The 11,800-nt window shown below is 55.1% G+C and overlaps 2 protein-coding genes across 7 annotated transcripts in view; both read left to right on the top strand.

The window, feature by feature from the left end:
• Positions 1-14: 14 nt before the first annotated feature.
• LOC105507134 (chromosome unknown open reading frame, human C10orf2) lies at positions 15-6,877 on the top strand. Of its 6 annotated transcripts, none has more exons than XM_011935531.1 (5): positions 15-81; positions 2,220-2,398; positions 2,930-3,037; positions 3,358-3,543; positions 5,688-6,877. In XM_011935531.1, exons 2-4 carry the CDS (start codon positions 2,277-2,279, stop codon positions 3,512-3,514), a joined length of 387 nt encoding a protein of 128 aa, XP_011790921.1. In that variant the 5' UTR covers positions 15-81; positions 2,220-2,276; the 3' UTR covers positions 3,515-3,543; positions 5,688-6,877. The 6 variants fall into 6 exon arrangements, with proteins under 6 accessions (XP_011790921.1, XP_011790916.1, XP_011790917.1 ...); XM_011935526.1 differs by having other exon boundaries at positions 15-1,971; positions 2,158-2,398; positions 3,358-3,499; XM_011935527.1 differs by having other exon boundaries at positions 15-1,971; positions 2,158-2,398.
• A 2,658-nt stretch (positions 6,878-9,535) lies between these two features.
• LZTS2 (leucine zipper, putative tumor suppressor 2) overlaps positions 9,536-11,800 on the top strand; it is a 10,870-nt gene continuing 8,605 nt past the window's right edge. The window contains exon 1 of the mRNA XM_011935525.1: positions 9,536-9,718. The gene's annotated coding sequence lies outside the window, so the exon portion shown is untranslated. The remainder of the gene's footprint in view (positions 9,719-11,800) is intronic.

Raw genomic sequence — 11,800 nt, 5'->3', positions numbered from 1 at the left:
GGGGGGAGGGGGGGCGGGACTAAACCTCGAGACTTCCGCTTCCGGGACGACCGCTCCCGGAGTTTTGCTTCCGAGGTCAAGGCGAGCAACGTGTGCTGAAGGCTCACGTTGCGGGCTAAGTGGGAGAGACAAGAGTGGTAACCCGGGGCCGGGGACCGGCGCGGCGGAGCTCGGAGTAGTAGAGCGGAGTGAAGACACGGGGGAGGATAGAGACAGGCATTCCTTTGGGCCCGAGGATTGGCGGGAGTCGTGCTGGGTGCTCTCGCTGTGTTGAGATCCCAGTGAGGGGAAGGAGCAGGGGAAGAGGGTCTGTAGTCGGGGTCCAGGGCAAAGGGACTACAAAAAGGATGCAGGTGGCTATAGAAATGAGGACGACGAGGAGATGCTGTGGAGGGGCAGTAGAGGTGAGATGATGATGCAGAGAAACTATCAGCGAGGAACTGTGTAGAGGGTCATAGAGGTGAGGTGGTGGAGAGGAACTGTAACGGACCATAGAAGTGAGGGTGCCATTGTAGAAGGACGTGGACGTGAAAGGGTCGTGTAGATGGGCATATGTGTTAAGCAGCAGGGTAGAGGGGTTGAAGAGGAGAAATTCATGGAGAGAAAGAAGGCACCTAGAGTGAGCTCTGCAGAGTGCTGCGTGGGGTATCCAGAGTCTGGTCTAGTGAAGGCACGCTAACCAGGCACCTAAGGCATTTCAAGTAGTGACTTCCTACATTTGGCTAGGAATGTGGGTCCTCCTCAGAGGTGGGCACCCCCTCCGTATCTTGCTACCCCTGCGTGGGGAGTGGATGGGTCGGAGGGGCCTGCCCCGAAACTTGGCCCCAGGCCCTCCTCGCAGAAGGTACGGGAAGGAGACTCTCCAAGCCTTGGAGATGCCAGTGTTGCCTGTAACTGCAACCGAAATCCGCCAGTATTTGCGGGGGCATGGCATCCCCTTCCAGGATGGCCACAGTTGCCTGCGGGCACCGAGCCCCTTTGCAGAGTCTTCGAAGCTCAAAGACCAGACTGGTGTTACCACTTCCTTCAGCCTCTTCATTGACAAGACCACAGGCCGCTTTCTCTGCATGACCAGCCTAGCAGAGGGGAGCTGGGAAGACTTCCAGGCCAGCGTGGAGGGGCGAGGGGATGGGGCCGAGGAGGGGCTTCTGCTTAGTAAGGCTCCAGAATTTGAGGACAGCGAGGAGATCCGGAGGATCTGGAACCGAGCAGTACCTCTCTGGGAGCTGCCTGATCAGAAAGAGGTTCAGCTGGCTGATACAATGTTTGGCCTTACCAAGGTTACAGATGACACACTCAAGCGTTTCAGTGTGCGATATCTGCGACCTGCTTGCAGTCTTGTCTTCCCTTGGTTCTCCCCTGGTGGCTCAGGATTACGAGGCCTGAAGCTACTAGAGGCTAAATGCCAGGGGGATGGAGTGAGCTATGAGGAAACCACTATTCCCCGACCCAGTGCCTACCACAATCTGTTTGGATTACCACTGATTAGTCGTAGAGATGCTGAGGTGGTACTGACCAGTCGTGAGCTTGACAGCCTGGCCTTGAACCAGTCCACGGGGCTGCCTACCCTTACTCTACCCCGAGGAACGACCTGTTTACCCCCTTCCTTACTCCCTTACCTGGAACAGTTCCGGCGGATTGTATTCTGGTTGGGGGATGACCTTCGGTCCTGGGAAGCGGCCAAGTTGTTTGCACGAAAATTGAACCCCAAACGATGCTTCTTGGTGCGGCCAGGAGACCAGCAGCCACGTCCCCTGGAGGCCCTGAACAGAGGCTTCAATCTTTCTCGTATTCTTCGTACCGCCCTGCCTGCCTGGCACAAGTCCATCGTGTCTTTCCGGCAGCTTCGGGAGGAGGTGCTAGGAGAACTGTCAAATGTGGAGCAAACAGCTGGCCTCCGCTGGAGCCGCTTCCCAGACCTCAATCGTATCTTGAAGGGACATCGAAAGGGTGAACTGACGGTCTTCACAGGTAACCCTTTGAGAAATCACTACTTAAAGGGGCAGAAGATCAGGTGACAAAAGCAAGTGGGTTTGGGCCATGACAATGTTGAAAAGAAGGTTTGCCCCCTCCCCACAATTTTAAAGCCCTGACCTATGTCTTGGTTTCAAGGGTAGGACTTCCTCCCTCACCCAAGTCTGTTCCACCCCACTGCAGGGCCAACAGGCAGTGGAAAGACGACATTCATCAGTGAGTATGCCCTGGATTTGTGTTCCCAGGGGGTGAACACACTGTGGGGTAGCTTCGAGATCAGTAATGTGAGACTAGCCCGGGTCATGCTTACACAGTTTGCCGAGGGGCGGCTGGAAGATCAACTGGACAAATACGATCACTGGGCTGACCGCTTTGAGGACCTGCCCCTCTATTTCATGACTTTCCATGGACAGCAGAGCATCAGGTGAGACTCCCAGACTCCAGCCACCTTGCTTTTCCAGACATATCCCAGCACTCAGGAACCTTTGGTTCCTTTTCCAGCTCCAGTCGGAACTCCCCCATCTCCTTAGGTTTGGAGTTTTTCAAAGAATGAGGGCAGGGCTGGGCACAGTGGCTTATGCCTGGAATCCCAGCACTTTGGGAGGATCACTTGAGCCCAGGAATTTGAGACCAACCTGGGCCATATAGGGAGACCCCCCCTCTCTATAAAAAATTTTTTAAAAATTAGGCTGGGCATGGTAGTGGCATATGCCTGTGGTCCCAGCTACACAGGAGGCTAAAGTAAGAGGCTCACTTAAGCCTAGTAGGTTGCGGCTGCAGTGAGCTGTGATCACAGCACTGCACTCCAGCCTGGGCTACAGAGCAAGACCCTGTCTCAAATAATAATAATAGTAGAAGGGCATAGGAGGCAGCCAAGAGTTTTCAGGATGTTAGTTCCTCTGCCTGGGGTGGTCTAGAGACAACTTGTCAAATTCCTTGCCTTTCCTCTTCCCAGGACCGTAATAGATACAATGCAACATGCAGTCTACGTCTATGACATTTGTCATGTGGTCATCGACAACCTGCAGTTCATGATGGGTCACGAGCAGCTGTCCACAGACAGGTGACATCCTCTCTTGTCTAGCTTGAGCCCACTTGGACATACAACACATACTTCTCAGGCAGCTGGCCTCTAGGCTCACACGCTGTGCTCTCTTATTTTCTGAGATGTGTGCAGGCACGTACCACCCCCATGTGTATCATATGGAGGTGTGGGGTATGGCAGCAGGATGTATGGACAGGGATCTGAGTGTGAGTCCTTGGGTAGAGGGAGGTAGAGTGGATTGTGGTAGTTTGTGGGGAGATGTGAATGAATCAAGAGTATGTGTATGTTCTTGTCCTTCTGTGTCTAATAAGCTCTTTGTGTTGTTGGGGTGGGGGTAGGATCGCAGCTCAAGACTACATCGTCGGGGTCTTTCGGAAGTTTGCGACAGACAATAACTGCCATGTGACGCTGGTCATTCACCCCCGGAAAGAGGATGATGACAAGGAACTACAGACAGCATCCATTTTTGGCTCAGCCAAAGTGAGTGGCCTTTAGAGGAGCTCAAGCTTTGGAAAGTAGAGTGGGTAGGTGTGACCAGGGACAGCCCTTATTCAGCCTTAATCATCTTGACTGTCCATCTGGAACAGACAGGAGGCAATGTCTCTGGGGCCATGACGTGAGGAATATGTGTGCTGGAAATACAGACACTCATAGTTAGTTCTTTGCTCTCCTTGCCCTCCAGGAGCTCACATCCTCTCCTGTGGGAAACAGTAACACAGTGATTGCAATTCAATATGATAAGAGCTGTGATAGGCAGCACAAGTATTTGGAGAGCAAAGAGAAGAGATGTCTGAGTCAGCCTGGGACATCTGGGAGACTTCCCAGAGAAAGTGACAACAAAGGTTGGGTTGAGGTTTGGTAGACAATGGGTATTAGATGATCAGGTAAATGGGAGGGCCTTCTGGGCATCAGGACCAGCCCAATCCTGGAGCTTCTAGTGAATGCCTATTACATATGAGGCCTGGGCTGGGCACAGGGAATTCAGAGCAAGGAGCACAAATCATGTGCCATGATGGAACAAACATGGAGCTGGGAAAGAGAGTAATGTAGAAGTGGAAAAATGGCAGGGTACAGTGGCTTACGTCTGTAATCCCAACACTTTGGAAGGCTGAGGCAGGAGGATTGCTGGGGCCCAGGAGTTTGGCAATCTGAGCAATGTAGTGAGACCCTGTTTCTACAAAAATACTTGAAAATTGGCCAGGTGCAGTGGCTAACGCTTGTAATCCCAGCACTTTGGGAGGCCAAGGTGGGTGGATCACCAGGTCAGGAGATTGAGACCATCCTGGCTAACATGGTGAAACCCCTTCTCGACTAAAAATACAAAAAAAAAATTAGCCGGGTGTGGTGGCGGGCACCTGTAGTCCCAGCTACTTGGGAGGCTGAGGCAGGAGAATGGCGTGAACCCAGGAGGTGGAGCTTGCAGTGAGAGGAGATCGCGCCACTGCACTCCCTCCTGGGCGACAGAGTGAGACTCCATCTCAAAATACACACACACACACACACACACACACGGCACGCATATATATATATATATATATATATTTGAAAATTAGCCGGGCATGGTAGCATGCACCTGTGGTCCCAGCTACTCAGGAGGCTGAGGTGGGAGGATTGCTTGAGCCTGGGAGGTTGAGGCTGTGGTGAGCTGTGCTCACGCCACTGCACTCCACTCCAACCTGGGCAGCAGAGTGAGACCTTGTCTTTTTTTTTCTTTTTTTTTGAGATGGAGTCTCACTCTGTCGCCTAGGCTGGAGTGCAGTGGCACAATCTCGGCTCACTTCAAGCTCCAGTTTCAAGCAAGTCTCCTGCCTCAGCCTCCCAAGTAGCTGGGACTACTGGCACGTGCCACCACACCCGGCTAATTTTTTGTATTTTTTAGTACAGATGGAGTTTCACAGTGTTAGCCAGGATGGTCTTGATCTCCTGACGTTGTGATCCGCCCACCCTGGCCTCCCAAAGTGCTGGATTACAGGCATGAGCCACTGCGCCTGGCTGAGACTCTGTCTTTAAAAAAAAAAACAAAAACTGAAAAAGAATGGTCTCCTTCATGAGATGTGACATTTAGACCGAGACCTAAATGAGAAGAAGCTGAGGCTGAGTTGGGTGGCCCACTGTGGAGCAGGAGAGGGAACAGCACAGGCAGCGTCCGAAACAGCAGCAAGCTTGTCAGGGAAGTGAAAGATTTGAGTGGCCCCAGCATCGTGGTCAGTAGTTCAAAGAGCTTTGGTCATGGGGGGAAGTACTTTTCCCTTTCCCTCTCCATTCTTTTTTTTTTTCGAGACAGTCTCGCTCTGTTGCCCAGGCTGGAGTGCAGTGGCACAATCTTGGCTCACTGCAACCTCCGCCTCCCAGATTCAAGTGATTCTCCTGCCTCAGCCTCCTGAGTAGCTGGGACTACAGGCGTGCGCCACCACACCCGGCTAATTTTTTGTATTTTTAGTAGAGATGGGGTTTCACCATGTTAGCCAGGATGGTCTCGATCTCCTGAAATGGTGATCTGCCCACCTCGGCCTCCCAAAGTGTTGGGATTACAGGCGTGAGCCACTGTGACCAGCCCCTCTCCCCATTCTTAATCATTTCTCCCTGCCCTGTCAGCTTTCCTTTCTGCTTTGCTGATGTTTTCTTACTCCTGCTTTCCTCCTTCTGCCACCCCTCCCCCGTTCCCCAGGCAAGCCAGGAAGCAGACAATGTTCTGATCCTGCAGGACAGGAAGCTGGTAACTGGGCCAGGGAAACGGTATCTGCAGGTGTCCAAGAACCGCTTTGATGGAGATGTAGGTGTCTTCCCACTTGAGTTCAACAAGAACTCCCTCACCTTCTCCATTCCACCAAAGAACAAGGCCCGGCTCAAGAAGATCAAGGATGACACTGGACCAGTGGCCAAAAAGCCCTCTTCTGGCAAAAAGGGGGCTACGCCACAGAAATCTGAGATTTGCTCAGGCCAGGTCCCCACTGCCAACCAGCCAGATACCTCCAAGCGTTCAAAGTGAAGGCCGTGCAGAGCTGCTCACTGAAATGAGCCTAATAGGACAGGCTGGAGCATAAAACTCTGAGGGCTCCTCTATCCTGTGGTCCTGAGCTGTGTGCCCTTCTCAGTCTGAGGGGCCTAACCTAGAGCTGGTTTCTATAGTGAGAAAATTCAATGTAGCAGACTACTGAGAAACTACTGTGTTTCTCAGGCTTTCTTTGAGGTCCTATATATACAGCACTGAAAAGAGAGAAAGGTCTCTGCCCCCATGCATTCTGGTGGAAGAGACAAGCAAGCAATGAACAAATAAGCAGAAAACCTAGTTTTAGTTAGTGAAGAATGCTGTAAAGAAAATAGAAATGCGATAGACTGCTGGCAGGCTAGTGTAGATAAGTGGTCTGAAAAGGTGACTGAGCCAAGGGCGTGTGAGCTGGGGCCTAAACAACTAGAAGGAGAGAGCCCCATGAACATCCGGAGGAGAGAGAAAAGTAAATTCAAGCCCTGAGGTAGGAATGAGCAGGTCAGATTCAAGGCAGTAAGGTCAGGCCCCCTGAACCTTCAGGGGAGTCGGGGACTTCATGCAAAACTCCAGCCTAGGCTTTCAGAGTCAAAGGGCGATACCAAGCCCCTCTGCTCTCCACTTTGTAGAGCCTGCCATGAGGTGGCATGTACTAGAATTGGATCCTAGGTGCTTAGGCCTGCAATATCAGGGCGTCACGGGTGGGAGCTGCCTCGGGCTGGGTTGCTTGGCCATAGAGCCATGGGAGGAAGCTGTCAGCCCAGAGTGCCTGCCACTTAGGCACTGATGCTATTGTGTGCTGCCTCAAGACAGCTGGAGTTAGGACATTTTGTAGAGCCTTTTCCAGTTTTACTAAAAAATTTTTCCATTGCCTTTGTTTCTGTGCTTTTTCTTATTCATCCACCAGGTGTCTCCCCAGTCCGTAGCTGAATTTCCCTCTGGGGATTGGGAATGGACGGGTCCCTCCCACCGTTTGCAGCCTTTCAGCAGTGGGCTCCCAAGGAAGCAGGGACATTAAAGGGCCTTCATACCCTACCTCCCCCTTTACATCTCTTCTTGACCTACGGAAGACAAAATGGTCTGTCCTCATACCTAACTTCCCTGAGGATCTTGAGTGATTACTGGCACAGGTACTCAATCACTGGGCCACATGCCTAGGCCCTGCCTGACTGGCCATTCCTCTGTGATGTGAGCCACTCACCTCTCAAGTGGACTCAACATATTCTGTCCACCCCCCATCCTGCTCCCTCCTGTACCCTTTCCATGTTTCTCATATGTTAGTATGTGCCAGAACTCCTGGGGACTTGTGAAAAATGCAGAACCTAGGCCCCATTCTCCCCCCATCCTCCACCACATACGTTTCTCATTCTGGAGATTTGAGGAGGGGTACAGTAATCCTCATTTTTAACAAACCCTGGAGGAGACTGTAAAATAGGTGATCCAGAGGGACTGTCAGAAGTATTCCTAAATGATGACACCTCATCTCTTGTCCTCTGATATCCAAAAGTCCTAGTTTCCCTTTGGATTTCCCTAAAAGAGTCGTGAGAACGCAAGATGTTCTGAGGGGGCTGGGGAGAATCCTTTTGTAAGGGTTGGGGGAAGGTTTCCTGCTCCCTTTGGATGCAGAGCTGCTTTGTCAGGCTGTTCCTTTCAACTTATGAAGGGGCTTCTGGGACTGGTGGAGGGGTCTGTGGTCTCTGGAGTGTGAGAACTCTGGCCACAAATGTCTCCTGAAACATCCAGAGCAAGGCTGCTGGAAAGCTGCTCTCTGTGAGGAAGAACCGGGGGGTGGGGAGAGCTCCTCCAGGGCCTCCCTTCTTGGGGGTCTCTCCCAGACTGGCTGGAGCCAGGCTTCCCTAATCCCACAGTAATCATTCCCAGCCGTTGACTGGTCTAGGCTTCATCCAGAGTCTGTAATACTGAACAGCAGCCATGCCTTCCAGAGGCACAATACCAGATGAGTCCTACCTGTAACGATGTGGGTTCCACATTCCTGTCTGCCTAGAATGCCTGGTGGGTACGCAGGAGATCCTTTAGGGGTTTCCAGTAGGGAACCTTTGTGAGGTCTCTGTGAACTGGGGATAGAGGGATACAGCCTTGTCTGTTTTGCCCCACCCTTCTAGTAGACATCCCCACACAGCACAAACCAGAATGATGAGGGGGAGGGGAAGCTAATACTCTCCCCAGCCCCACTCCCTGCACAAACACATTCTACTCCATACCTGCCTTAAACACCCACATCATGATCGGGCCTAGTCTGTTCAGATCCCTGGATTCTAGAAAGCAGTGGGGGATCCCTAGGGCCTGTGCAGATTCCCTGGGATAGGACTGGTCTGCCTACACCCAACTGGATGTTAAGAATCTCCCTGACTCACAGGTTCAGTGGATTGGGAAGAAAAAAAAAAATTCAAAAGAATTTCCCTGAGAACTCAGGAAAGGCCTAGCTAAGCCGGGTCCAGTTGGATCTACAGTCTTGTCCTCCAGTTGATAGTGTGCGTCACACTTGGCTATGAGGGGCAGCTTTGGTACTCCAGCAGCTTCCTCTCTGCTGTGGATGAGTTTAATAAGAAACAGCTCAGCCCGGTGTGGTGGCTCACACCTGTAATCCCAGCACTTTTGGAGGCCGAGGCGGGTGGATCACGAGGTCAGGAGTTCGAGACCAGCCTGGCCAATATGGTGAAACCCCGTCTCTACTAAAAATACAAAAATTAGCCGGGCGTGGTGGGGCACGCCTCTAGTCCCAGCTGCTCTGGAGGCTGAGGCAGGAGAATTACCTGAACCTTGGAAGCTGAAGTTGCAATGAGCCAAGATCGCGCCGCTGCATTCCAGCCAGGGCGACAGAGCGGGACTCCGTCTCAAAAAACAACAACTCACCGAGGTCTCCAGCAGCCCATATGGCCCAGATACCTAAAGACCTTCCCACATGCTGCCTTGAGTGCCATGGCGGGAGGCAGCCCTTGGGGCCTCCCTGCAATACAGGCCAACTTCCTGTTTGTGCCTGTGGGTAGGACTATGAGTCTAAGAGAAGCCCAGCCATGTCCCGTGGGGGATCAGAACTGGCAGGCCTGCTCACCTGGGCAGACACCTACTCTAGGGAGGGGGCTGTGCTGGTTCTGCTTGGGCAGCCCCACGCTGAGGTGTGTGCATGGTGGGGGCAGGTGGGAGCTGCTCTGGTGAAACTCGAGCCTTCTTTGTCTGCTTCCCAGGGGTTTTCCCTATATTTGGGGATTGGGCCAAGAGTGGACCGGGTTGGGCTCCCAACGGAGCAGGGAGGGTGGCAGAGTCAAGTTCTATAGGCAGCTTAGTTTAAGGCAGCCAGGTAGTCGAATTATCGGTCACGAGATGCTCGCCCCCTTCCCCAGGTCAAAAACCAAATCCAGTAAACTGGGAAGTCGGAGGCCAGAGGGGCAGCCTCGGCCACCGTCGAGTCCCTGTGGGGCTGGGAACTGGGTAAGCTGTTGGTGGAGTGCGGGGCAGACCACTCCCCTCCCTGGGTGGGGGGCGCGGCCTGAGCCGCCCCGCCCCGCCCCGCTCCACCAGGTCAGGCCAGGCGGGCGCCCGGAGCCGGGAGCCGGGAGCCGGGAGCCGGGAACCGGGAACCCGGAGCCCAGAGTTCGGAACGGGCTAGGGAGCCGGCGTTGTCGCGGCGAGGAGGTGGGCGCGCTGGAGCAGGAGCGGGGCCGGAGCTGGAGCCGAGGCGCAGGTGGCGCTGGGTGAGTGGTGGGGCCGCGGAGGTGCAGGAACTCCTGCTTCCCGCACACCCCCGCTCCTGAACGAACTTTCCGCTTCTGGGGAAGCTAGGAGTGGGGTGAGGAGGGGGGTCCGCACTTGGTGGGTCGCCCGCGAAGAGTCTGAACAGGGAAGCGACACGAAAACGCACGCCAACGGGCCCTACACGCGCGTGCACAGACCCACGCCCGCACTTGGGACACGCGAACACACATGCAGTCGGAAAGGACGCGCCTAGTTTTCTACCCTTGCACTCCCAGGGACAGCGCCAATCAGCCCGCGCGGACCCACAGCGGGCAGGGCACTCTGCGGTCGCGCATTGGGTGCGGGAAAGGGGCAGCCCCGTGACCGCCGACGGGGGCGGGTCGGGTGGGACGCACCCGGAGGTTCCTGCTTCCTGGCCGCCCGCAGGTGAAGACCAAGACGTAAACAGGCGCCAGGCACGTGACAGCTCCGCAGACCAGTGGCCTGTGCCCCCAACCCCACCACGGGGCGGGAACCCCACCCCACCCCACCCCACCACGAGGCGCGTTTGCTTGGTTCCAGGCCGGACGGCGTTCCATTCTCCGCCTGGAGCGGGGATAAGCCCTCTCTCAGGAACCGGAGCACGGCGCCCCCTGGAGCCGGGGCGGAGCAGGAGGGCCGGGCTGCTGGGTAGGGCTGGGGTTAACTCGAGCTCCTGTACGTCCTTCCCCCAGCACAGTCTTGATATTTGCATTCCCGAAGGTTTCGGAGACCGGCCCTTGATGGCAGTGGACAGCTGCCCCCGCCTATTCCCGCCAGCCCAGAGAGCAGCTGCCTGAGCGCCTGCGGGTCCCCTTCCTACCCTCACCTCCACTCCTTGCGGGAGTCGGAGTCTCCCCCCGCCAGAAAATGCATGAGTGTAAACGCCCCCTCAATACCAGAGTGGGCCTAGCCCCCTAGAAAAAGGAGGACGAGCCCCTCCCCCCAGGGAATGAGGGAGTGGGCAGTAGCTCGATGCCTTCTTCCCGCCCCACCCCCTACCCCTACACACACGCTGAGCCCAGCTGCCGCCTGAGCTGGGCAGGCTGCCAGAAAGGGGAGGAGGCTTTCGGTGCCCCAGGAGGCAGGGATCAGGGCAAGGCCAGAGGAGGGGGCTCTGTTGGGGAGAGGGGCTCAGTCTGTTCTTGTGAGGCTGAGGGTCTGGGGTGAGTCTGAGGGTGGCTGGGCTGTGTTTCCCTTTCCAGGGAAAAAGAAAGAAAAACAACCCTGTCCATGGAGCTAAAAATAGAGCTGAGAGCCGGCCAGGGCTGTGGCCTGGAAGGGGGGGATGCTTCTTCCTGGGGCCCGGGCGAGCTCTGGCAGGCCTCGGCCCTGCGGGGGAGGGGGTGGTTAGGGGAGAAACGCTGTCTTTGCCCAGGGATGCAGGCATCAGCTGACCTGACCGGGTCACCGAGACCCCTAGGGGAAAGGCTGTGCGGTAGAATATTTGTGAAGCACGGCGTGTAAGAAGTTGTCTGTGTGAGTGACTGTGAATAGAGGCTGTCAATGCGTGAAAGATGGTTAGGAGACTAAGTGCATTTGAGACAGTGACTGGGTGCGAAGGACTGCGGATTGTTGTGGAAGCCTGTGCCCACCAGGCCTGTGACACCGTGTCTGTGTGAGTTGGACTGGAAAATTATGGAAAGAAGGAACGCGGACCCACGTGACAGCTGAGACTGCTTGTGGCTGCGTGGTGAGGCTGCATGTGGGAAAGGTCGTGTGGGTGTTAGGGAGACTGTATTGTGTGCGAGAAGGTGAGAGTATTTGCGACCCTGAGAAAGTGGAATGTTGTCTGCCGTGAGTGAGGCTCGTGTAGGTTTGGGCTGTAGGCTTGGACCGGTTTGCCCCAGTGATTGTTGGGGAGCCAGGGGCTGCTCCTCTCCGATAAATGACCTCTCTCTTAGCAAGCGGTCCCGAGGGGAGGCTGGGGAGCACGGGGCCGCGCCAGAGGCCGGCCTGGGTTCGCGGGGAAAAGGGCACCGTGCCGGGGAGTGGGGCAGGGCCCGCGTGGTGGGGGGCGGCTGGGTGTGTTCTCCGAGCGGGCCGCCAGGTGGCGCCGCCTC

The sequence above is a fragment of the Colobus angolensis genome, unplaced genomic scaffold (genome assembly GCF_000951035.1).
Source record: "Colobus angolensis palliatus isolate OR3802 unplaced genomic scaffold, Cang.pa_1.0 Scaffold144, whole genome shotgun sequence".
NCBI lineage: Eukaryota > Metazoa > Chordata > Mammalia > Primates > Cercopithecidae > Colobus > Colobus angolensis.
The sequence above is the reverse complement of the archived record's forward strand: the minus strand, read 5'-3'. Positions and strand labels throughout refer to the sequence as shown.